Source organism: Echiichthys vipera, assembly GCF_963691815.1.
Source record: "Echiichthys vipera genome assembly, chromosome: 21".
NCBI lineage: Eukaryota > Metazoa > Chordata > Actinopteri > Perciformes > Trachinidae > Echiichthys > Echiichthys vipera.
Genome location: NC_139846.1, coordinates 1,043,005 through 1,070,168, shown reverse-complemented (window position 1 = coordinate 1,070,168; position 27,164 = coordinate 1,043,005). Strand labels below are relative to the sequence as shown.

The 27,164-nt window shown below is 42.8% G+C and overlaps 1 protein-coding gene across 2 annotated transcripts in view; it reads right to left on the bottom strand.

Moving 5' to 3' along the window:
* Positions 1 to 7,327: 7,327 nt before the first annotated feature.
* LOC310963403 (phospholipase D1-like) overlaps positions 7,328 to 27,164 on the bottom strand; it is an 83,682-nt gene continuing 63,845 nt past the window's right edge. For both annotated transcript variants that reach the window (XM_083936211.1, XM_083936212.1), the window contains exons 21-25: positions 18,673 to 18,722; positions 14,614 to 14,748; positions 13,438 to 13,591; positions 12,380 to 12,497; positions 7,328 to 12,291 (exon numbers count right to left, since the gene is read on the bottom strand). In XM_083936211.1, coding sequence (XP_083792337.1) covers positions 12,067 to 12,291; positions 12,380 to 12,497; positions 13,438 to 13,591; positions 14,614 to 14,748; positions 18,673 to 18,722 — 682 coding nt within the window. In that variant the 3' untranslated portion in view covers positions 7,328 to 12,066. The remainder of the gene's footprint in view (positions 12,292 to 12,379; positions 12,498 to 13,437; positions 13,592 to 14,613; positions 14,749 to 18,672; positions 18,723 to 27,164) is intronic.

Below are 27,164 nucleotides of genomic sequence, written 5' to 3'. Positions count from 1 at the left end.
TTTCAGTAATTTACGTCTGGAGTACATTGGCATTTACATCACAAGAAGAAGGCATTTCAGGCACAAGCTGCATATTAACAGAGGATTTGCTCTTTGTGCTCCCAAAATGACGATGTATGCGATCAAGCTTAGCAGTTCTCCTGTCTTCCTTTGTCCGCAGCTGTAGTAAGAAGTCTGAGAAACAAGGGGGCATCTCTGATTTAAGCTCTAACTGCAAGGCCAGAATGAGAGACTGATCCCAGCATCCACGAAGAAACTGTCTCAGTAAGTGCTTGTTAGTGTCTGTGTTTGTAACACCACCCCTCTGTATATCTGTGGAAAGCAGCACCTGTAACCGCTGTAGAAACTCAGAGACTTTCTCGCCTGTGTTTTGATGAGTCCCTAGAAACCTTGCAAAGATTTCCTCCCCATCCTCACCCTAAGCACTTTGTTCGCAGCACCAAAAGGCAAACAGAATTGAGTTATCTGCTCATCGGTATCTTTTGCTGTAATGCCCTCAATATACAGAGACTTCCTAATATCTGTACCGTACACAGTTTCCATAGTTGGATAGAGTCAAACACTGTTGTTACACAATTTACATACTAACATAAAGACTAAGAAAGCCTACGAACAGAAAAGTAATACTGTGGGTTGACCGGCAATATTAAAATTTAGCCTTAAAAAGTTCCACCTATTCCTCCTGGCTAGCTCGCCAAAAATTATGTAGCACTTTCTTTAGCACATTATGGAATATATATGTACAAGTGCTTAATTAAGGTTCTTTTCAAAGAGGAATTAGGGGAACTAAATTACTATGACACCTGTTTAAGATTATTTAGAACATTGCCGGCATTTATTTAACATCATCAATACAAATAACAGTCGTAGTTCCTATGTAATCCACCATTTACATTTAAGTCAGGTAAGTTGAGTGTGTCAGTCAGTTCAACTTTATGTTTTTCCCATATTTGTCCTTTAAGTTGAGAAAATAAATGTCTTTCCTTTAACCATCAACCATCAAACAAAACGTTCAGAGCTCTGAGAAAATAACAAACCAGATAAAATAAAGCAGTGTTCATCTACCCGGATAGTGTGTTTTTTCCTGTGTGGGGAGATCTCAGTGCTTATCTGTATGATGTGATGAAGAGTTGTATGGAGTACATCGACCCTTTTGTCACATGGAAGCTCCACACTTGCCACATGTCTCCTGCTCTTTCGCTGGTCCTCTGCTCTCTTTACCCTGGGAGGTCGGTCTGACGAACAATCATTCCCTTTCATTTATCACGGGGTGAAAAAAAAAACCCAACCTGCATAAGCAGGGCAACATTCAGTTATTCCCCTTTTAACTAAGAGTATTACAAGATCTAGAACACTCAAAATGTCTGAATAATGAGTTTACAGTACTTCTAATATGGCTTAATACACTCAATCATTATCTTTTACACGTGTTAAACTGACACTAGCATATTACACATCAATATGACCAGCATTTTCATTTTTAAGACAATCGTATTACCCTTAATTCAATTTCTACTTCGATTGGCTTTTTTCTGTCAAATTCCTATCAATATATAGCCACATTGTGAAATACAAAACACAAAAAATAGCGAGGCTACGTGACATGAATTAGCTTAGCTGCATTAACAAGCACTAACACTCCTTGTATCTGTATTTATACTTTCTTTTTCTGCATCATTGGTTTCTCTTCTTTAGCTTTCTGCCGTTTGGCTCTCGCTCTCTTCTCCTTTCCGTCTCTCTATCATCATAGCGCTGTTGTTTATTTGTCTCTGCTGCACCATCACTGCCCCCTACTGGACTTAAAATGGCTACTGCATATTTGAAAACTGGGATTAGGTCACCCTGATAAGTGGTAATTTTGCAAGGGCTACATCTGCCTGGTGTCGTCTTGCGGCAATGAATGAAAGAAACTTAGTGAACAGCCATACTGCCGACGCACTGTACTCTTGCACTGCACTTTTGATTTATTATTCTTATTTAACCGTGATTCCTCCTGTCGCAACCGCAATTTGAAAGTACGAGTGCCCACCTGACTCATAAAGATTTAGCTGGAAATGAACGACACGCTGCATTCACTTACTACTGTTTGTTTACAACTTTTTACGGCTGTGTTCCGGCATAATATGTTTACATAGGTCCAGTATCACTATTATACGAGTCGGACTGTGGACAGCTGCCAACAACAAATTGCACAGCTAACCCCCATTAGCGTTACATTCATGGAATAAGGATGACAGCTCAAAACACAGGTCAGGTAAATGTGAACTTTTACGAACAAGCTAAAAATAAAATGTTGATTGATAAGCTAAAGTTACACCAGCCCCTCTGTGAGAGCCTTGTTCAAGCTTGCAAAGGTCCTGTTCAGCACATCCATAAGCTATAGCCTACTCCACTGCTCAACAGATCTGGATAAAAATTACAGCGCTCCTCAATTACGAAATTATGAATTTTGACGTATCTTTACAATGTGATATCCTACTTCAGTACACAAACAAATATTAATGTGACCACAACAAATATTTAAAAAAAAAATTAAATTGAGAGTTAATAGTGATCCTGACCATACTATACTTATTGTACAATATTCTTCAGTAGTTCATACTGGAAAACCTTAAGCATTTCATATTAGGACTGAATATTAGTTATACAGTCCAAATGCAAAGTTATAATGGCTACTTGTCTTGCAAAACTTGTAGCTTATCTGTAGCCTGTGATGTTGGTATGTATGATGATAGCATACAGTAACTTCCCTTGTAATGCATGCTCACAGGATGGATGACCTATGTGGCTTCCTGAGGGAGAGAAATGTTCCTGAGGAAACGAGACTCTGGAGCGCGAGAAGGTATGTAACTTCAAAAGCAGAATATTTCAGTCAAAGGACTGCACTTTTTTTTTTTTTTTATTATTCAAAAAATTAACTTTCTTGCATTGTTGTTTCAACAGACTTATCAAATCAGGATTGCTTTTTTAAAAACAGGTCTCTTTTTCTTTTGTTTGTCCTTTTATTGACAATGTTTCGAAAAATGTCATACAGGGCATGCCAAAAGCAATCCGGCTAAGATAACAAAAGTGCACCTCTATGTATGCTATTGTATCACCAAGCACAAAGATAATGAAACATCGATTTAAAACTGACAACCCAAGGATGGCGAATAACCAGATCAAAAATGAACTTGTGATTACATAATGTTTGCCAGGCTTTCTTCCACTGATAAACAGGTTTTTCTATTTAATCGGCAATACCATGAACAGAGGAAAGGTAAGGTAATACAACTTCAGAAGAGTTGTTGTTAAGGCAATATAGAGCTACAAAAACATCAACCTATAATTTTAAGAAAGTGTATACAATGGTAGGCCTCCTTAGCTGAAGCTTTTTCTCTATTCCCCCAAGCCATTAATAATCATTTGACGAAGTCTTAGATAAAGGTCTGTAACTGTAACATAAATTCATTACATAAGTGAAACACATCCTCATGACAAGGATAGTCCTTAAAAATACAGTCCTCTCGACATATTTCTAACTTCATTTGATCAGCTGGCTGCAAGTAATTCTGAGACCCATAAAGATTGGGAACCGCATATATTATCGAAGGGCAGCCATTTAGAGCCCGAGGATTGTTGGCTCTTCTTATGAGATGATCACTCCAGACAGTTACAACTTCATCAAGCTCCTCCTATAGAAGAAGAGTGAAAATAATCTGTGTTCATGCCGTTTATCTCATAGTTACATTTGTGTTGATAAACAATATTTTGAGGATACTATACCTGTATGGTGTTTTGGAAGCAGAACTGTATCAGTGATTTGTCAAAAAAGCTGTCAACAAAATAGCCATCTGCTTTCAGCTGCTCAAAGTGAGCCATCCAAAACTGGACACATTCACTTCTCAAGGTGCACCACCAACGTTCAATCCTTTGATGCCAGTACTTGGACCCAAAGTGACACACTCCGTGCCATTCTCATCCTCACTGTTGTGCAGAAACTTGCATTACTGCAACATGTGTATTCTCAGTGCCGAGGTCTAACCTGACTTTCTGTGGACATCCATTGTTTTCGGTCAGAGCATCAGAGCATCAATAAAATAACACGAGGGTCACTGTTGGTTTTGTATGCTTCTAGCCACATAATTTTTCTTGAATAGCCATCTATGCCCCCTACTGATACATATGCCATAAGATTTTAATTTATCGTACCCGTCTATATGCCATACATAGTTTTGCCCTCGACTGACATACATCCGCCATCTCAAACGGTTGCGTGCACGCAGATCCACCCCATTTCTGTCCATCAGTTGCATCAGCTGACGCACAGTTTCTCTGTCAGTTACTATCCCGGCCAGCCAACATTTCTGGTGCATCCATCTGTATCCGTGCTGTTTGCCAGATGTTTGTAGCTGTTGGTCAATGAAGGATGCCACTTCAGCTTCATCTGTCTTATTTCGTCTTCGCCAAAGCTAATTCCTTTGTAGCTTTCTCTCTAGAGTCCGAAGGCTTAGTTTGATATTATGCGATTTCTCCAAGAGCTCTAAAATTCCACAATTTGTGAATCCGCGTCTGAAGTAGTCTTCAATGATGGTATCCATTTAGGTCTGCTAAGCCCTGTCTTGCCAGCTTGCTTCTGTTGCTTTGGCACATAAGATGAAACCAGACATAGGACTAAGTCATTATTATGAGATACTAAGTCATTATTATGAGATACTAAGTCATTATTATGAGATACTAAGTCATTATTATGAGATGCCAAGTCATTATTATGAGATACTAAGTCATTATTATGAGATAATAAGTCATTATTATGAGATACTATCTCATTATTATGAGATACTAAGTCATTATTATGAGATACTATCTCATTACTATGAGATACTAAGTCATTATTATGAGATACTATCTCATTATTATGAGATAATAAGTAATTATTATAAGATATTAAGTAATTATTATGAGATACTATCTCATTATTATGAGATACTAAGTCATTACTATGAGATACTAAGTCATTATTATGAGATACTAAGTCATTATTATGAGATACTATCTCATTATTATGACTTACAGGGGGGGGGGGGGGGGGGGCAGGGGTAGGACACGATAACCTGCTCTATGCGTCCAGAATGAACAAAGCTGTGGTTGTGTTCCTCAAGGACGAGCCACGTGTTCACCAACTTGTGGAAAGTGGCGTTTTTATCAAGGACTTGTTAGTACCTTCGACACGGATTACCATGTCCGGAGTCCCACCATTTATACCGAACGAACTGTTAGAAAACAAGCTACGAAAGTTCGGTAAATTCGCAAGCGGTTTAAAAACTGTCATTTTGGGATGCAAAGATCCCAAACTGAAGCACGTTTGGTCTCTGCGGAGACAGGTGTTCATGTTCCTGGACTCAGACCCTGGAGCTGTCATTCAGAGTGAAGCACGGGGGCGACTCGTATATGGTGTACGCGAGTTCAGGACAGGTGAAGTGTTTTGAATGTGGAGATGTTGGACACGAACGGTTTAACAGTCCGCTGAGGCCGCATACGCGACAGGGGCCGCGGGCTCCGCAGATACAGCACGCTGACGCTGACGCTGCGGACTCCGCCTTGGCCAACAGGCTTAATAACATACTGGAGCTAATCGTACAGACTTACTGCGTTCCTGAAAGATATTTTATGGATAACGTCTTTTTTATGCGTGATGTCATCGACATATGTAGATCACACAATGTTGACGCTGGGGTAGTCTCCTTGGATCAGGAGAAAGCGTTCAACAGGATGGATCACTTATATTTGTTTTCTGCACTCAGGGCATTTGTTATTGGTGAAGGGTTTTTGTCATGGGTTACTTTGTTGTAAAGTGGTGCACAATGTCCGGTGAAAATGGGAGCTGGGCTGAGTCGGCCAATTCCAGTGCAGAGAGGAATAAGACAGGGTTGTCCTCTGTCAGAACAATTATATAGCCTGGCCATTGAGCCCTTACTGTGCAGTCTGAGGGGTCGTCTCAGGGGTCTATCACTGTCGGGGTCTATTGATATTGTTCATTTGTTGTATCTGCATATGCTGATGATGTCAATGCTTTTGTCTCTAACCAAGAATATTTGCAGTTTTTGCAGGAAACCCTTTCTTTCTTCTGAAAAAGTTAACTGGGCAAAAAGTGAAGCTTTGTTGGTTGGAGAGTGGCGGGATAAGGCAGTGTCCATTCTGCCCGGTGGGCTTGAGTGGGGAAAGGAAGGCTTGAAAGTTCTGGGGGTGCTTTTGGGGACTGAGGGCTTTTAAGCTAAGAACTGGGAGGGAGTGAAGGAAAAGGTGTGCGCTCGGTTAACTAAGTGGAAATGGTTGCTACCCCAGCTGTCCTATAGAGGAAGAGTTCTGGTTACTAATAACTTGGTCGCCTCGACCCTTTGGCACAGATTTTCTGCGCCGCCACCTAGAGGTCTGATTGAAGACATCCAAAGGAATCCTTCACCTGCCTGTAGCTGAAGGGGGACAGGCACCTGTACATATCCAGGCAAAGATTGCTGCTTTTAGAATGAAAACAGCAAAAAAAACTTTGTTATGCCTGTGACCCAGGTTGGCTGGACACAGCCAAGATTCTGCTAAGGCAAGCTGGCAGGTTGGGCTACGACAAACAGCTTTTTCTTCTACAGCTCAGCGAAGTGGACCTTACCGCACTGACACCTTTTTACTCCTCAGTCTTGCAGGCTTGGCAGGTAATAAAGACTGCAAGTTCCTTGGATGGAGTTTCAGGAATGTGGATTTTTGAAGAACCACTGTTTTTCAAAAACTGCCTAAGACCACAAATGCTGGAGTCTGCCAGCCTGCGAAACACTATGAGGGAGGTTTTACAAAGGTGGGCTATTTGATGAGAACATCGTCTGTGGATGACACGAGAGCCTACTGCAACATCTCCCCTCTCAGGCTGGTCACCAAAGTGGTGGGAAAGGCTGCCCTGCCACAGTCCCTGAGGGCTTTCGTTGAGGATGCCACCTTGTGTGACCATTGGATTGAGGACTGTAACTACAGTTTCCCTGCGTTGTCCATCGCAACCAGCTGTGGGGGACTGGCAGGAAGGAGGCCAGCTGATTTTTTTTTTAAATCCCTCGCCTCACTGAAATAGTGCAATAAAGGGATTTTGAAAACCAAACCTCTTGTCTTTTCTCTCTTCTCTTTTCTCATCTACATTTTCTCTCCTCTTTTCTTTATCTATCTCTTTCTTGAGATCCTAAGTTCATAAAGTGGTATTCAGGAACAGCCCTTGTTGTTTCCACACTTCGAAATAAAAGCTCATCAACTCACCAAAGTTGGGAAATGAAAGCATGACCACATCATTTGTTTAATGACTCATTGTTACATAGTTTATTTATTCCATCATTTCACAAAGACGCGACACATGACACGGTAACTGCAGATCATTTAAGAGGGTCACAACAAGAAAAACAACAGCCTGTGCAAAAAGTGCATTTTTTATTGAGACACAGCGATTAAAGCCAGACAGAGAAAAGCGTCAAGTTTCTGCAGAAGGTTTCAAGGCCCATTTACAATCGTCAGGAATAACCCATGTGCACTGCATGTGTGTATTCCTGGATACTAAGAAATAATCTGAAACAATAACTATTTAAATTCAGTTATTTCAGATGCAGAGATAATATTTCCATCCAAATCAACAGGCTGGCACTGCACACAAACAGCTTAAACATTTTCTTGGGTTTCTTTACTTTACTTGGTTTAATGTAGGGGGCTTAGCTGCAAACAGTCCTGATTTTTTCATTAGAAATATTTTAAAAACATTCAGTGGAGCAGGAGGTAAAAACACAGGGAGGTAGAGAGGAAGGATAAAAAAGAAGAAGTGGTGCACATTTAAGGCCTCATTTGTCCATAAATATTAACAGGACAGAAGGTTCAGGTGCACCTGTTGGACACACAGGCACACAGCATCAATAATAGAGTCCATGGCTTTAAAGGCAACGATTCTGCTAAACAATCTGTTTAATGGCAACGAGCTGCTGTCATGCTGTCAGCTACGAGTTTCCTTTTCATGCAGATCACTCACAGACCAACGAGGAAGACACTCAAGCATGCTGACGCTGCGTTTCAGTTGTGTCGGAAAAACTGTGAATCCAGAGACGAATGTTTTACCAAAATACTGATTCTGATGATGATGACACACAGATGTATACAAGAACTGGATGCAATATTCATTCCTATGAAAGCTGCTCAGTGGAACATGAAGCCGAGTTTAATTTCCGCACATAAGAGACAGCTCCAGACCGAACCGGCTACTTCCTGTTTAGAGCTCCTCTAACTTGAATGTGGATTAAATGATTTAACCCTGCAGCTCTTCTAGACCTTCTAAAGGTTATCGAACTGAATTGACCAAATTCTGATATTAACGCAAGTAATTTTACTGAGGTTGTGACGCTCCGACAATTGTGTCAAGGAGTCTCTTTGGCCATTTAAGTCAATGTGAGAAAGTATTTTTGAGCCTGAACGTATTCTCAAGGACAGGTTCCTAGGATATTGTACGAAAGGTTGCACACAAATTCGCATGATATCTTATGAAACATCGAACGAACCACCAAAACTACCGTTACGTGACCGTTTTAAGTCTACATATAGTGACGGTTAGAGTTAGGCATGAAAACCACTTGGTTCAGCAACGATTTGCTGTCTTACACTACGTACTCGACTACATACAATTTAACTGCATGAGAACAGCCTGCATGGCGTCAAGTGATGAACACAAAAGTTGTAATTCCACTGTTTGGCCACTATGTCAAATGAGTTTCTTAAAGAACGGCACACTTCCTGGGAACGTTTCTAACTAATAATTGTTAAACTTGAATTTATTACCAGAGAACCTCAAATCTGCACTTTTTATTTTTCTGGGCTTTAAGGCATCAACCATAAGGATTATAAAGCAACAATACAGACGCCACCAAGTCTGAACCAGATGGCAAACCAGATCCAGTCCTTCTGTTCTTACCTTTCACAATAAAAGCCCTTGACTGTGTAACTGTGTACCTGCCAGTATAAATATTCAAAGGTGAGCATTTTGCATTTTTATGTTGAGTTTTCATTATGGTCCCTTTGTGTAAAAGGATTTTAAACCTGCAGTAACAGATATTTTTGGCAGAAGATACAAAGGTGATAAAGGTGTAAGAACATTTGCATTTACAGCTGCTAAAACTTTACAGAACAAGTCGATATTGAAGGTTATATAAACTTGAGTTACCGCTTTCTGATATTAACAGAAATGCATCATTGTAACCATCTTATCATGCATGAATCTGTGGATTATGTAGTTTAAAAAAAAAAAAAATGGCAACACTTTATTCCAGTCTGAAATTTCCTGGTTATTTCCTGGAAAGAATACTTACTTGTACACACTTTTATATATTCTGAGCAACTTGTGTAATATAGTGTAATATAAAGTCTGTGCATAGTAGGTCAAAATGAGAGATTTGTCTGCAGGTGAAAAGCTTATATGGAGAGTAATAAATGAATTTTTACTAAAGCTATCCTGTACTGTTATAAGCACTGAATTAATGTATTTTTTCCTGGAAAACATTCCAGGAAATGACAAACCTGTAAAAAATAAAGCGCTACCTCAGAACTCCAAAGACCAGATGATAAGAAGAGGTCACTTCAGGCTGACCGTCGAAAACCACAGAATGAGGAATGTAAATGAAAGTACTGCATTAACATCCGGCTACAGTCTGTCATCTTTGGCACTTGTGATTTCCTGTTTCACATAAATATTAAAAGCTTCAGAGGTGTGAAACGTCTGGCTCTTCGTCCCCTTCTCTGCACTATCACGTCGTCATTAAAGTCTTTTTTTGTTTAGTGTCTTTTCAGACATTCAGGACGTTGCATAGCATTGTTGGAGAATGAAGGAGCAAGCCGTTTAACAAGCAATAGCTCGATAATCTATATCTCACGGTGGTGAGGCTGCAGGAGGAGAGTTCATCACTTCCTTTTCTTTCTTGTAAACATGAGGCCCAGGCAGTCAGGCACTGAGGAGTCCAAGGCTCCGTCTGCTGGTCCACACATGTACATGTACGTACGCGCGCGTGTGTGCGTGTGTGTGTGTGTGTGTGTGTGTGTGTGTGTGTGTGTGTGTGTGTGTGTGTGTGTGTGTGTGTGTGTGTGTGTGTGTGTGTGTGCATATCGGTTCAGAAGTATACATTATTATTTTTACTGTGTCTGTGATGTCAGTCATGTGCAACACTGGTACAGAGCTGCACAACCACTGCTGGACGCCATTTTGGAAGTCAAACATTATCTTAATGGAAAACGATGGTTTATTACAACCTAAGTTTGATTTTGCTATCGGTGCTTTTGGGATGAAATCTTATCTGTATGTGGCTATATTGTTAAATAAACACGAGAACAGTTTATCCAGATGATCTCATGTATTTGTCGCAGTACGGACTCTCTCAAAAGTTTTTTTTTTTGTGTAAACTATTAACAGAGAAATCCGGTAGAGTCGCTAACAGCCGGATGTGGCTAACACTGATTAGCTCGGGCAGTACGGTGAAGGCATTAAAACGTCTTTTTTAACCACTAATACTGCTCAAAATAATAGCAAACCTCTGCAGCAGCATGAGAAGAGTCCCTACACAGAAAACAAAGCACCAATGGGCTCCTTCCTTTTGGATTGTCTTTGGTAATCCACTTGAATGGACTTTGCTATAAGAGGAGCTGGTACAGGGGCCAGTTGGTAAGTCTTTAAGGGCGCACTCACACTGTCCTTCTGGCCGGGGCCAAAACCGTTATTTCAGCTAAAGCCTAGTACCTTTAAGCAGTGTGAGTGCACCCGTTCCACGCATAACTGCGGCCAGAAAGAGGTGGGCTTTAGCGGAGCCGTTTGCACATGTACGAGTACGAGCGTGCGCACGTGTACGAGCACGAGCACGAGCACGAGCCCTACGGCAGTAGCGTTATGTCCGCCTGTTCGGACATGTAAATAGAAGGACGGACCATGCGCGGACATTTAACAACAACAACAATGGCGGTGAAAGGTTCGCGTTGATGTGATGCGGAGGTGGAGTGTTTACTGCAGATTTGGTCTGATGAAAATATTCAAAAACAGTCGACAAGACGCACAAAAACTCAGAGGTCTGTGGAAAGATTTGTAAACAAAGCCACACACATGCGATCAATGCGTGTGACGTGTTACGGCGTGATGGCGTATGGACAGCAAGAAGCATTGGCCGGCCCTGGCAGTGTGAGTACAAACGGGGCTGGGGCGCGGGGGGAGAGGGAGGGGGGACAAGTACCCTAAAGCCCTGGTCGCGGTGCGGAAGGACAGTGTGAGTACGCCCTAAAACACTCTTTTAATAAACCCCGGGTTCACTAACTATGTTGTTGGTGCGTTGTGTTATGTGTAGGGACTCTTACATATGACAAAAGTGCAGACGTTCCTCTGTTTGGTTTCCGACAAACAATGATGTCACAGCAGTTTCATGCGTTATGGCGATCCACTGAGAATACCTCCTACACTGAGAGGGCACTATCTCCAGTAGAGAAAAGTACTGGAAACAGCAAAGTGAGTCAAGGCGAGCCAAAACCTTACAGAAAGTCAGCCCAAACTAGAGCTGCAACTAACAATTGTTATTATTCTCAATTAATGTGACGATAATTTTCTCTATTAATGCATCAGTTGTTTGATCCATAAAAGGGTGATTCCAAAAGCCCAAGAGAAAGAAACCAGAAGATATTCACATTTAGGAAAATAGCTGACCATTAACGATAAATAGGTGACAACGTCGTTGCAGCTCTAAACTCTCCAGCTCTCTTCTAAACTTTTTGTTTTTGCAGTTGGGACAGATCATGTTGTCGTGGACGAGATGCACTTACACCCTGGTTATAATTATCGTTTTATAATTATGTTCTGCCTTTATGTTCAACACTAACATGTGACCACAAGACAGATATTATTTGATACCTTTTCTAATTATAAAAATACTTTTAAGGGAGTAAATGAGTAAATACAAACTTCCACTATGACTCCCAAGATGGCGCCTCAGTGGGCATAGAGGACCTGTGATCCTGAACATGTGAACGAGCAGGTGAGTCTGTGCATCTGTCTCAGGTCCAGACCTCCATGGGCACCATGGCCTCCTTGGAGCCGATGGGGGGAAGCAGGTTCTGCTCGCACAGGAACTGCAGAGGAAACTGGACTAGGAAGCCGCGGATCTTCTTCAGCTCCTCGTGAGCCTTGGCCGGGTCCTCCTTGTCCAGGCCCGGCTTGGCCAGATAGCCTTCCAGCTCCAGGATGTTCCGGACGTCACTGGACGGCAGACAACGGAAAACCTGAAGGTAACAGAACCGGGGGATCAGGTGTTGAAGTTCAAAGTTTTTAAAGTGACCAGACGCTGCTGAGATGCAACATCGCGCTGACCTTCTGGTAAATGGTGGCGTTGCGAGCACAGGTGGCCATCCAGACCTCCTTGTAGAACTGGTCACTGACGGGGTCCGACACGTCGATGGAAGGATCTGTGTGAGCACCCAGAATCATCCTGAGAGAGAGACAGAGAGGAAGAGGAGGAGGAGGAAGACATGAAAACACACTGAAACACTGCAGGATATTACCAGTCAGATTGATACTGACCACCAACATGTTCAAATCACTTCTGTGTTGCTGAATTTATATATTTAGAGACAGTTCATGTATTAATGTTTTAAGCTTAGGATAAATATCTATGCAACAATAAAACGCATTTAAATGAGCCATAAATAAAAGCTTCTCTGCTTCACACAAATTTAAAACTACATAAACGAATAATGCTTTTATAAGTGTCAATGAAAGATTTATCTACCCTCTAATCTTCACTTGTTTCATGTTTAACGAAGTGTTTCACAAATAAAGGTTGTAAAGATTCACCAGATTAATAAATAAACAAACTAATAAATAAATAAGTAATTTAATAAATTAGTAAATAAATTAAATGACAATAAATCAATTCATAAGTCAATAAATTGATAAATAAGTCAATAAATCGATACATAAGTCAATTAATTAATTAATTAATAGTTGGTCAATAAATTAATAAATAAATCAATACATAAGTCAATAAATTAATTAATAGTTGGTCAATAAATCAATACATAAGTCAATAAATGATTAGATAAGTCAATAAATCAATACATAAGTCAATAAATAAACTATTAGTAAGTCAATAAATCAATACATGAGTCAATAAATGAATAAATAAGTCAATAAATCAAAACATAACCCAATAAATGAATGTATTAATTAATAAGTCAATTAATAAAAAAGTCAATAAATAAATAATTTAATTAATAAGTTAGTCAATAAATAAATAAAAGATAACTAAATATATGACTAAATAAGTCAATAAATACATAAAAAGAAAACTCAATAAATGAATACATACATAACTAAATAAATAGAAAAATAAATAAATAGATAAAGCAGAATTCTGGATGTTTCAGTACTTGAAGCACTCGAGGCGGATCTGCAGGGCATATTTCCCGGCCTGGTACTCCTGCCCGTCCATCACAGCGGTCACCGTCTCAGAGTCCTCCACAATTACCGCCACCTCGCTGTCCCTCTTTCCCAGCATGCTCCGGTCGTTGATGTTGGCCGAACCTGCAGAGAAACACAAAGGCAAGTGACATCACAGAGTCAACCAGCAGGCGGCGCTGCAACACAAGGCATCATGGGAGGAAATGAAAAACTCCAAAGAGACATAAAATAACCATCATCATTAGGAGAGCTTTTCAATATTTCAAAACTGAATTCATTACTCTACTTTCAAATGAAATGCTCATTCTTTTACAATTTAATTTTTATGTGACTAAACCAAAGTGGCTGGAGAAAATAACAGAAACATCTGCAGAATTATATTTTATATTATTGTAAAAACTCTTTTTTTCACTTAATTAAAGGTGTTTATCAATTGTTTTTGAAGACGTAGTAACTTTATTTTTATTGTTTGTGTTATGGTTATATTCAAAATAAAAGAAACATTTTTTACCCATCACATTCTGCACAAAACATCTCATTTTGGTATTCAGTATTCAGTATTCAGCCCAAAAACACTTTTCATCAGTAATTTAGGAACAAAAAATGCAAAAAGAATATTATTTGTTTGGAAAATAAACTGCAAAAAGTCTTGAATGGGGCACATGATGAACCCGAGAGGTCAGGAGATGATTTATAGTGAAGGAAACAAAACAAAAAAATGATTTTGCTTTGTCAGTTTTACCTCTGCAGGCTCATAAACGCTTGTTTAAAGGATTCATGGGTCAAAACGTTTAGGAATGACTGCTGCAGTGATTCTGGAGCCTTCAAGTTTCAAGGTTCAAGTGCAAAAATATGTAAAACCATCTTACATTCAGTGGTTTCTTTTATCTTCCCTCTTGTTTATATTTTCAGATGCAGAGGAAACCTCACCACGACACGCCCGTAAACATTTGTAAGCTTTTAAAGTAATTTTTCTTCAGTCCCTTCTTGAATAGAAACAGATCTGTCCATCTCTGCAGCTCCTGTTTCTTTCTCCTCTATTATACATGTTCAGGCTGGTGTCAGAGGACTATTTCATTCCATCCGTCATCTTTTTAATCTTGTAATGGAGAAATGCAAGCTTTGTGCACGTGTGACTAAAATACCGATAATGACGGTGTTGTCGTCGGCGATGAGCATCTTGCTGTGGACGTAGATGAGCTCGGTGACCAGCTTCGCCTCCAGCTCGGCGTGAGTCCTCAAACCGGTGATGGAGATGTAGTTCATCCACTGGTCTCCCACTGGAAACCACAAACAACAAATAAGATATCCGAGATCAGCAGGACACAATGAACAACACTTTAGAGCTCATTAATGACTTTTTTTATTCATCAAAACAGATCTGGAGTCTCTGCAGGCTGATTTTTTTCATTATTATATTATATCGGTAGTTCATGTCAGTTTTTCCTTTGACTGTGAATTGAGATATTATTTTTATTTTGCAGGAAATCATCTTCTCATTATTATCATCATTATTCTGAAAGTGTTCTGAGGGAAAAAATAGACTTCTATACCTCCTTTTGGCTCTGTTTTCAGACATTAGAAAATTGACCTGTGACAGGAGACTTTGGCCAATCACAGGTCATTTTAGAGAGAGAGACTACTCTACAAATTCAGATGTGCGTCCCTCTAAACCATGGGTGTCAAAGTCAAGGCCCGCGGATGAATTATCTTGGCCCCCGGGATGATATTTGATTAGTATTAGAACCGGCCCCGCGCCACAGCCGCCTGCTGGTGTTATTCACGCACCAAAACATTACCCACAATGCAACGGTAGCCCGCAAACTCACTACAGCGCCGCAAGTGGGCCGCCTCGGCTTCATTATTCATCAGCATTCAGGGCAGATGTCAACTTTCAGCAACCCCCCTCCCCAATAATGGCTAAGCGGAAGGTGGACGATGAGAACAGGGTGTTTCAAGCTAGATGGGAGGCAGAGCACATGTTCACGGAGGTAAGAGACAAAGCTATGTGTCTTTATCTTGATATTAAGGAACACATTTTCTTTTTTGCTGTTTGCCTGTTGAAAATGTTTTCCTTGAAATAACTAAAGTCATAAGAAAATATTGCTTTATTCATTTAATGTACAGGACATGTATTTTCTCTTTGAAGGTTTGTTTTTGTCTGTGAGCCTGTTGAAAAATGTGTCACCTGAAATTACTGACAGAGCCATACAAAAATATTGGATTATTCATTTCATTTTTAAATAAAATACGGTACACTGTATTAGGTCTTGGTTCAATAGGTTATATGCAATAATTTCAATATGTTTTAATAAACATTGAACCAGTCCGACCCTCGGCTTCTAGCAAATTCGTTTTTTTGGCCCTCTGATGTATTTGACTTTGACATCCCTGCTCTAGACTGATTCAATGGAGGGGAATCCTTCAGAAAAAGCTGCAGACGCAACCTAAAAAACAGGAAGACGGATTATCAAAAAGAGTCTGACAATAAACGAGTCAATATCAGCGAATCGTTTCAGAGACGGAGGGAAAATGTTGTAAAAAGTTTGAACTGAAATCGTATTTTCTGTGTCATCCAGCGCATTTAAAGAAGCAGACCACGGAACCATCTGTAGAAGACACATGCTGGAACACCAAACCACGTGGACTTCAATCCAGTCTTTAAGTTGTGGAGTTACGCCCCTTCACAGTACTATTTCCTGGTCCAAGCCTCCTGTTTCTACACTGCCGCAGGGCTGTGTTCCCCGTTGCCTTTACAGCTTTAAGAGATCATTTAAAGCACTAATGTAAAGGAAGTTTGACATTTATGGATCAAAACATTTTTAAAAAACAGTAGTGACATTAAAGGCACGGCTGATCTGAAAATACATGAATGCAGATGTTTTCTTTTGGTTCTGGCCTGTGCATGTGGGTTTTTATATGCATATGTGGTTTGTCATTTAAGCTCAGCAGAACCAAACCCAGATTTTACAACAAATGCATAGACTGTTTCATAAATGATATTGTAGCTTATATATACTGTATTTTCCCTGAAGCTGCACATATTTATCCAGCAGGTCGGCTTGAGAAAAGTTGGAATAAATGTTTGAAAGCAGATACAGAGAGCCTGACTTCATTACATTCCATTATATTTTGAATTGAAAAGTGTTTTCCTTTACACATATAAAAACATTTCCACCTAAATTGGTGCATAAAGATTCACCAGAATGTAGGAAATGAAGTGTTTGATGCTAAAATGTTTCTGGAGGAGCCGGCAAAACAGGCTGATATCACATCATTTCATTCTGGTCTTCTGGATGTCCAGAAATTTGTCTTATTGTTGAATTAATACCTACAACCTAACCCTGTTGTAGAACTTCCTATAGCAGTTATCTGTTGTTGTGGTAACAGTAATGTAACCTTGGTGAGAATTCAACTTTAAACACCCTCAAGTAAGGTTGTGGTTAGCAGTAAAGGTATCATTGCAATTTAATACTAAATTTTAATACATAAATGTTTGACCGCTTAATAGGGCCAAGAATGAAAAAAAATAAATAACTCACCCGGGGAGGGGGATAATATATCAAGAAAAAAGTTTAAATTTATGAGATTGAAAATGGCAAATCTATGAGAAAAAAAATCACATCTCATCTCATCTCATCTTCATCCGCTTATCCGGGGTCGGGTCGCGGGGGCAGCAGCTTTAGCAGGGGACCCCAAACTTCCCTTTCCCGGGCCACATTAACCAGCTCTAACTGGGGGATCCCGAGGCGTTCACAAGCCAGTGTGGAGATATAATCTCTCCACCTAGTCCTGGGTCTTCCCCGAGGCCTCTTTATGAAATTAAAAGTAAAAAAAAATGGTGTTTTGTTTTACACCTCCAGTGTTTTGTTTAATACTCCCTATTGAACTACAACGCTTCAGGATCAACACAAACGCTGCTGCATGCCGTGATGGCTACTATGTCTGCAGCAAACTCTGAAAAATAAAATTAATGAATAAATGAAATTAAAAAAGAATGAAGAACACTATAAGGTTCTATGCTATCAAGCCAGCACTTGTCTCTACCAAAGGTGGCTGATTATTATTATTATCTGATTAAATCATCAGACCTTGTAGCGATCTTCATTCTTTACACTTTTAATCTCATAAATCTGCAACTTTTTTATTGAAATATTATTACTCTCCCCCAGGTCTGTAATTTATTTATTTATTTCATACTTGTTTTTATCATACTTGGGCCTAATACGCCGTCGTATAAATGGCAGATTCATTATTTATTTATAGACGATAGGTTTTCAGATCTTTTCATGTTTCTTCAAATGCAAACGTTCACATTTTGGTCGGAGCATGTTTGTTTTAGCGTCAAAGTGCTGTTCTGGGGCTTGAACCCCCCGCAGGTTTCTGCATGATGACGTTGCTTCATCTACAGTTACAGTACAGACACAGAAAGGAGGAAATATACTGCAGTGAACGCCACTGTAGTTCGGAGCAGAAAGTCACACAATAACAGAAATAAATGTCAATGGAGTCTGGTGGATTTGACGACATGTACTGTTGTGGGCATATGATTTCATTTGAAAAAAGGCAAGAAAAACAGTTAAAGGGACAGTTTAGATGTTTAGAAGTGTGGTTGTATGAGGTTCTTCTCCACAGTTAGTGTGTAATCGACAGTAGATGGCTGTCGTCGCGCTGCCAGTTTGCAGAAACAGACAGGAGTACTGACAGAAGATAAGAAATGTACTGCTGTGGATGGATTTTAGAAACCTAATAAAAACAATATCGGCATAAGTTTGTAGCTTTATCTTGATGATGTTATCGAACGCTCTTCAAAGTCACCAGACTCCATTGAAAAAAAATGACATTTTACCTTCCTGCTGCCTAACGTAACGTGACGTTACTTAATTTCCTCGCCGTTATTTTCACACATGAGTTAGCGTTGCATCAGCTTGTGTTAGCGCTAACATTATTCATAACCTTAATGACTAACTTGACATCTTAACGTCACTGCTTTTTGCTCATAATACTTCCAATAAAGGTGTGTCAAAGGAGGGGTTTCAGTCTCCTAGTCTCAAATAAAGACCTAGTTCTCTTCAGTTGAGGTAAATAAAGGACAATTTAAAGTATAACTGATAACTTTAATGACGTCAACTCTGAAATGTTGAGAACAGACAAATAAAATGAGTTTTGCCTTTTTCTAAACAACCACAGCAACATGGACTTACTCTCTTTCTTGAGCTGGGAGATGATGGAGTGCTCTCCTCTGTTCATGGTTCTGTAGTAGACGAGAGGAGAGACAGAGGTGTAGGAGCAGCACAATACAAGCCTGTGCGTGCGTGCGTGCATGCGTGCGTGTGTGCGTGCGTCAGTATTTGCACAGGGAGGGCCGAGTGTTTACTCAAGACTGAAGGCTAGTCAATGAATGTCAGCCTCAGAAGGAATGGCACACACACACACACACACACACACACACACACACACACACACACACACACACACACACACACACACACACACACACACACACACACACACACACACACACACACACACACACACACACACACACACACACACACACACACACACACACACACACACACACACACACACACACACACACACACGTTAAAGAGTTGAGGTTTGGCAGTAACACATATGGGGTTCCATCCGTGTCTCTTATAGAAAATGCATGCACAGCAACGTGTACGGGCCCGTGTGATTAATAGAACAATTTTTCTACACGTGCTTGCGTGCATTGTTACGCCTGTGCAGACGCCTGTCTGTAACTTTTAGATGTTTTCTTTCAGGTGATTACACGCACGTGCGTTTGCATGTTTCGATGATGATTGTTCGCAACCGGAAATAGATCTGGACTGCTCGCACCATTAGGGGTACATGAGCGCGTAAGGTAGTTTCTCTGTGTTCCATTTTTATCCAGTAGATGGCGCCACTGAGGAAATAATACACCAAACAGACTTCATCCATTGTTTTATATTTGACCAGAAAGATGATTTTGAAATCATCAAACTACAGTTGACCAGGGGAAACATATTTCCCTAGAAACATTCATAAATTTTGAACACTTGTAAAGAACTAATGTAAGCACAACTGTCCTTAAATTAATAAATAAATAAATAAAGCATCCGTTCAAACGAGGCTATTGATTTTCTATTTAAAAAGGTGTCTGACAACTTCCGGTTTGGCTGAGATGGAGTAGACACGGGTCAAGTCCTGCTCCCGCGACTTTTGATAATTTTTACGTTTCAGGACCCTGAATGTCACAACAATATTTATACTCCTCTTGTTTAACGGAGACACCACCTGAATATGCCAACACATTCGACCAGCTGCAAAGGAGGCAGGTAGCAAGATTAGCATGGGGGCCATTACTGACCTCTTGGAGCATCACCGTGCAGCCCTTTCCGCCGAGATCAAAGCCCTCTCTGCCAAGTTCAAAAGCCTCCATTTCAACGCTGGAAGCAAAGCTGGACCATGTCCAGGCCACAGTGTCTGACCACGCTCAGAAGATAGGCTCCCACGAGGTAAGTGCAAATTAACAGGATGATCGTCTGCTAATGCTGGAGGCCTCCTGTGCTGTGCTAACAGAGAGCAACGCTAAGCTGCTGGCTAAAGTCAGTGACTGGAGCCGGCACAATAACATCAGAGTGATTGGATTACCAGAATCTGTTAAAGGTCCGCGGCCCACAGCCTTCTTCGAAAGGCTGCTCATGGAAGATTTCGGGGAAGGCTTTCTGGAATCACCGCCGGAGTGTGACAGGGCTCACCGCACACTAGCTGAGAAACCGAGGCCGGGACAGAGACCACGGGCTGTCCATCATCAGACTGCACAGTTACCAGGTGAAGGAAAAAATCACCTGAAGCCCTAACCAGGAGAGGCCAGCTACAATACAGAGGGTCACCAATCGCCATCTACGAGGACTATGCTCCGGAGGTGGTGGAGCAGTGCCAGAAATACAGAGGTGATGTTGGAGCTTTAAAACCGGGGCTTCAGACCCGCTGCTGTTCCCCGCGAGGCTGGTCATCACGATGAAGGACGGAACCAGCAAAAAGGCTCTCCACGGCCACAGAGGCGAGAGCCTTCATAACATCCACCCGCACAGAGGAGCCCTGATGACCGGGGAGAGCTGTTGATTTCACCGCAGACGAGTCGCTGTCATGTTCTCTGCATAACCGTGAGTTGGTGTGGTGCTGACTGTGTAGCTGTGCTATGTTAACCCCGACTGACCGGTGTTTATATCTCATCTCATCTTCTCATATTCATCCGCTTATCCGAGGTCGGGTTGCAGCAGCTTTAGCAGGGGACCCCAAACTTCCCTTTCCCGGGCCACATTAACCAGCTCAGTGTGGAGATATAATCTCTCCACCTGGTCCTGGACCCCCCCGAGGCCTCCTCCCAGCTGGACGTGCCTGGAACACCTCCCTAGGGAGGCGCCCAGGGGGCATCATTACTAGATGCCCGAACCACCTCAACTGAAAGGAGCAGCAGCTCTACTCCGAGTTCCTCACGGATGGCTGAACTTCTCACCCTATCTCTAAGGGAGACTCCAGCCGCCCTCCTGAGAAAACCCATTTCGGCCGCTTGTACCCGCGACCTCCTTCTTTCGGTCATGACTAGCTTTCATGACCATAGGTGAGGGTAGGAACGAAGATTGACCGGTAGATCGAGAGCTTTGCCTTCCGGCTCAGCTCTCTTTTCATCACAACGGTGCGGTAGAGCGACTGCAACACCGCCCCCGCTGCTCCGATTCTCCGGCTAGACTCACGTTCCATCCTTCCCTCACTCGTGAACATGATCCCGAGGTACTTGAACTCCTTCACTTGGGGTAAGGACTCATTCCCTCCACCGGTTTCCTGCTGAGAGCCATGGCCTCAGATTTAGAAGTGTGAATCGGCTCATCCCAGCCGCTTCACACTCGGCTGTGAATCAATCCAGTGAGTGCTGAAGGTCACTGACCGACGACGCCATCAGGACCACATCGTCTGCAAAAAGCTGAGACGAGATCCTCAGCCCACCGAACTGCAACCCCTCCCCACCACGACTACGCCTCGATATCCTGTCCATGAAAATCACGAACAGGATTGGTGACAAAGCGCACCCCTGGCGGAGGCCAACCCCCACCAGGAACGAATCCGACTTACTGCAGAGGATCCGGACACAGCTCTCGCTTTGGGTGTACAGAGATTGGATGGCCCACAGAAGTGACCCCCTTACCCCATACTCCCCCAGCACCTCCCACAGTATCTCCCGAGGGACCCGGTCATATGCCTTCTCCAGATCCACAAAACACATGTAGACTGGATGGGCATACTCCCAAGCCCCCTCAAGGATCCTTGCGAGAGTGAAGAGCTGGTCCGTTGTTCCACGTCCAGGACGGAATCCACATTGTTCCTCTTCAATCTCAGGTTTGACTATAGGACGAACCCTCCTTTCCAGCACCTTGGAGTAGACTTTACTAGGGAGGCTGAGTAGTGTGATACCCCTGTAATTGGCACACACCCTCTGATCCCCCTTTTTAAACAGAGGAACCACCACCCCAGTCTGCCACTCCCTTGGCACTGTCCTAGACTTCCACGCAATGTTGAAGAGACGTGTCAACCAAGACAGCCCCATCAAACCCAAAGCTTTCAGCATTTCTGGACGAATCTCATCAATCCCTGGGGCTTTGCCACTGTGGAGTTGTTTGACTACCTCAGTGACTTCCGCCAGGGATATTGACAATGACTCCCCATCAGCCTCCAGCTCTGCCTCTACAAAAGAGGGCGTGTTGGTCGGATTAAGGAGTTCCTCAAAGTGTTTCTTCCACCGCCTGACTACCTCATCAGCTGAGGTCACCAGCGTCCCGTCCTTACTGTTAACAGCTTGGATGGTTCCCCATTTCCCCCTCCTGAGATGTCGAATGGTTTTCCAGAAGCACCTTGGTGCCGCCCGAAAGTCCTTCTCCGTGACTTCTCCGAACTCCTCCCACACCCGCTGCTTTGCCTCTGACACAGCAGAGGCTGCAGCCCTTCTGGCCTGTCGGTACCTTGCAACTGCCTCCGGAGTCTACCGGGATAACATATCCCGGAAGGCCTCCTTCTTCAGTCAGACAGCTTCCCTGACCACCGGTGTCCGCCAGGTGTTCGAGGGTTACCGCCCTTGAGGCACCTAAGACCTTGAGGCCACAGCTCACCGCTGCAGCTTCAGCAAAGGAAGCTTTGAACATTGCCCACTCTGGTTCAATGCCCCCAACCTCCACAGGGATGCCAGAAAAGCTCCGCCGGAGGTGTGAGTTGAAGATCTCTCGAACAGGGGCCTCCTCCAGACGTTCCCAGTTCACCTGCACTACTCGTTTGGGCTTACCTGGTCTGTCCAGAATCTTCCCCCATCCTCTGATCCAACTCATCACCAGATGGTGATCAGTTGACAGCTCTGCCCCTCTCTTCACTCGAGTGTCCAAAACATACGGCCTCGATCATCGACCTTTGGCCTAGGGTGCTCTGGTACCACGTACACTTATGAGCATCCTTATGTTCGAACATGGTGTTAGTTATAGACAATCCATGACTAGCACAGAAGTCTAATAACTGACGACTGCTCGGATTTAGATCAGGGAGGCCGTTCCTCCCTATCACGCCTCTCCAGGTGTCTCCATCATTGCCCACGTGGGTGTTGAAGTCTCCCAGCAGAACTATGGAGTCCCCTACTGGAGCCCCATGCAAGACTCCATTCAGGGTCTCCGAGAAGGCCGAATACTCTGAACTGCTGTTCGGTGCATATGCACAAACAACAGTCAGAGTTTTCCCCCCTACCACCCACAGGCGTAAGGAGGCGACCCTCTCGTCCACCGGGGTGAACTCCAACACCGCGGCGCTCAGCCGGGGGTTTGTGAGTATCCCCACACCCGCCCGGCGCCTCACACCCTGGGCAACTCAAGAGAAGAATAGGGTCCAACCCCTATCCAGGAGTATGGTTCCAGAACCGAGACTGTGTGTGGAGGTAAGCCCAACCAGATCTAACTGGTAGCGCTCCACCTCCCGCACAAGCTCCGGCTCCTTCCCCGACAGAGAGGTGACATTCCACGTTTCCAGAGCCAGCTTCTGCTGCCTGTGTCTGGTCCATCGAGGCCCCTAACCTTTACTGCCACCCGTGCAGCAGCGCACCCGACCCAAGTGGTTCCTCCTGCGAGTGGTGGGCCCACAGGATGGGGAGGAGGGAGGTGCCGTGTCACTTTTTCGGGCTGGGCCCGGCCGGGCTCCGTTGCAAACCCGGTCACCAGGCGCTCGCCAGCGAGCCCTCCGTCTGGGCCTGGCTCCGGACATGGGCCCCGGGCTTCCTCCGGGCAGGGTCTCACTTCCTCTTCCTCGTTTGTCCATTAAGTCTTTGTGAACCATTCTTAGTCCGGCCCCTTGCCTGAGACCACTTTGCCATGGGAGACCCTACCAGGAGCACTAGGCTCCAGACAACACAGCCCTCAGGTTCACAGGAACACACAAACCTCTCCACCACGATAAGGTGATGGTTCCCGGAATATTTTATATTATTTTTATACCGCCTCGTTAACCGTTTAAATCCTGACAGGCTGCCGACTTTCTGTCAGTTAAAGTTTTGAACAGATATCGTGGTCACTTTAATGCACTGTGGACATCTTGACTCGAGGTCCGGTGTTTTCTGATGCTTGTAAATCCCTGTTTCTTCATGCTGTTTCTGTGCCTGCTCACACTGTTATGTGAATTCAGTTTGTCTTTGGTCGCCCTTCGTGCCAAGCACTGAAAGCTCATCTGCATGTGGATTTCAGTTTGTTGTTATATATTTCTTTCACAGCTTTATTTTATTTTATTTAAACTTTTTATCACCCACCGCAACAGTGTTATCTGAAGTATTCTTGTCTGTTTGGTCAAAGTTGTTTACTGAAGCCGGACACTTCTTATAGTCTGATGTGCAGAGGGGACCTGTATCGATACAGCATGCATTCTAACGCAGGGTGGAGGGTTTTATAAATGCATCCTATTCATCTGAGCTGTAGAAAATACCCTCATGGCCTGTCTGCCCCATGACATCCCTCTGCTGACAATTGAATGTCTGTTCTGGCATAATTATTAATACTATTTCTATGATTTATTCTGTACTATTATTCTCATGTGACTTTAAGTGGTCAAAGCGATAAAAATAGGTAAGGTCCTGACACAGTTACAGCAACTTCAGGGGGATGTGATGTTTCTGCAGGAAACACATCTCAAAACAGCCGACACCTCACGTATTAAGAGGGCGTGGATGAGCAACCTATTCCACTCGAAATGTACAGATAGCGTTGGATGATAATAATAGCTGCCATTATCATTCATAAAATGGTCCTAGTTGAGCCAACAAATGTAATCCTAGATACTGAAGGCCACAATGTCATAGTTTCGAGCACACTCCAGAACACACCAGTGGTCTTAGTTTCGATTTATGCGTCCACCTGGGACGATGAACAGTTTTTTACAAGGCTATTCTCCAAAATCCCAAAAGCTGACAGTCATCGCATTACAGGCATCTATTTCATTGCTACTGAAGAAAGACAGGGATCCTACTTCATGTGGCAGCTACAGAGCGGTCTCACTTTTAAACTTAGATTGTAAGATCCTTACTAAGGTCCTCACCCTCCGCCTCCAAAGTGTGATGTCATCGATACTTTCACAAGACCAGACATACATTCTTCAACACCAGAAGGCTGCTCAACATCATATTCTCACATGGATCGGACACTCTTGAGGTGGTAGTGGCGCTAGATGCGGAGAAAGCGTTTCCCACTCAGGCGTGGGACCCGGCAGGGCTGCTCTCTCTCACCCCTGTTGTTCAACATAGCCATCTGGCTTAGAACCCAGAATGGGTTTGAAGGCATCACTCGTTTTGGCCTGGTCCACAAACCCTCCTTATATGCCGATGACATTCCCTTATTTATTTCAAACCCCACAACCTCCCTCCCCCCAGTTTTATCAATCCTTAAATCAGTTTGGACACCTATCAGGGTATAAATTGAATTTTCAGAAAAGTGAGTTATTCAAGTCAACAACTTGGTGAGATCACTCCCACAGTCCATATTCCCCTTTAAAGCAACTGAGGGGTTCAAGTATTTGGGGGTGTTTATCACCAGCTCCTTCGGGGATCTTTTTCAAAAGAACTTCCAGGCCACTCCCTAAACTTGAAGGTTGACTAGCACTCCCTTGTTTCCGACACTATTTCTGGGCTTGCAACATTAATAAACTTGGGCTCGTACTGATACTCTTTGCACTCTACGATTTGCTCACAGCTCCCCATAATGGCCCACAAGGACTCATCCAATCCGGTTGTCATTAAGGCCATTCAAATATGGATCCAGTTCAGGAAGCAGTACGGCTTACAAAGGGCTTCTGTCCTTGCCCCAGTTTTGAATAATCGTGCGTTTCTCGCTTCCTGCACTGACCCTGCATTCTGCATATGGTCAGATAAAGGCATCAAAACTCTTAAGGACCTGTATGACAAAGGGGTTTTTGTGTCCTTTTCCTCTATGTCGGACAAATACAGCCTGCCTAACTTTTTCTCGGTACCATCAAATGAGACATTTTATCCAAAAGCAATTCCCACATTCTCCGAACCGCCCCTCTGAAGCTGAGATGGACCAATTCCTGTCTCCCAATGTACAACACAAACGACTGATATCTGTCATTTATAATAAGATTCCTCCTCTGAGCCGAGTCCCCACTGCCTCACCTAAAAATGCATGGGAAAAGGATTTGGTGGTAAACATTACTGATGACCAGTGGAGGAACATTCTGAAACTGGTTCGCTAATCTTTGATTTGTGCCAGACACGGCCTATTATAGTGGAAGGTGCTCCATAGAGCCCATTTCACCAAAGCTAAACTGGCTAAGATATACCCTAGCCACAGTGACACTTGTAACCGGTGTAAGCAGTCTCAGGCCGACCACGCACACATGTTCTGGACAAGCCCGAAGCTTGCTGAATTTTGGTCCGATAAATTTCAAACCCTCAAGCAGGCTCTTAACACATATTTGGAACCAAATCCCCTGACTGCTCTTTTTGGGCTTCCACCGTATAAAAATCTGCCCATTACTACACAACCTGTCGTGGCCTTTACCACCATGCTCGCCAGACATAACATTCTCTTTAAATGGAAACATGTTTCTCCACCGACTCACAATAGTTGGATCCGTGGAATTTTACAGTGTCTCTGGTTGGTGAGCTTGAGGTTTTCACAGAGGGGATCCTTGGAGGCATTCCACAAAACCTGGGACCCACTGCTTGCTTTATTAGTAATGGTATTACTGTTATTCCTGACGATGCTGAGGACACTTCCTAGTGCTGGAAAGAGAGAGACCCCCCCTCCCCCCATTAATTTATTTTTTGTTGTCGTTCTTTTTCTTGAATTACGTTAATTATTTTTGCTGTTAGTTTTTTGTTTTTCTCTTTCAATTCCTTTTTATTTTTTATTTTATTTTATTATTATTATTATTATTATTATTATTATATATTTTTTTACTTTATCTTACGTTATCTACTTTTGTTACATGTTATTGGTTACTTGTTTTTTGTTATTGTGACCTTGTCTGACGTGGGTTGTTGGGAGGGTTAGCGGGATTCATGTTGGGGGTTTTCTGTTTTTGTCTGTGTGTTGTTGTTTTTTTAACCTTAAAGCAGATGTACTGTTCATGTGTTTTACCCGTTTCTCTGTTA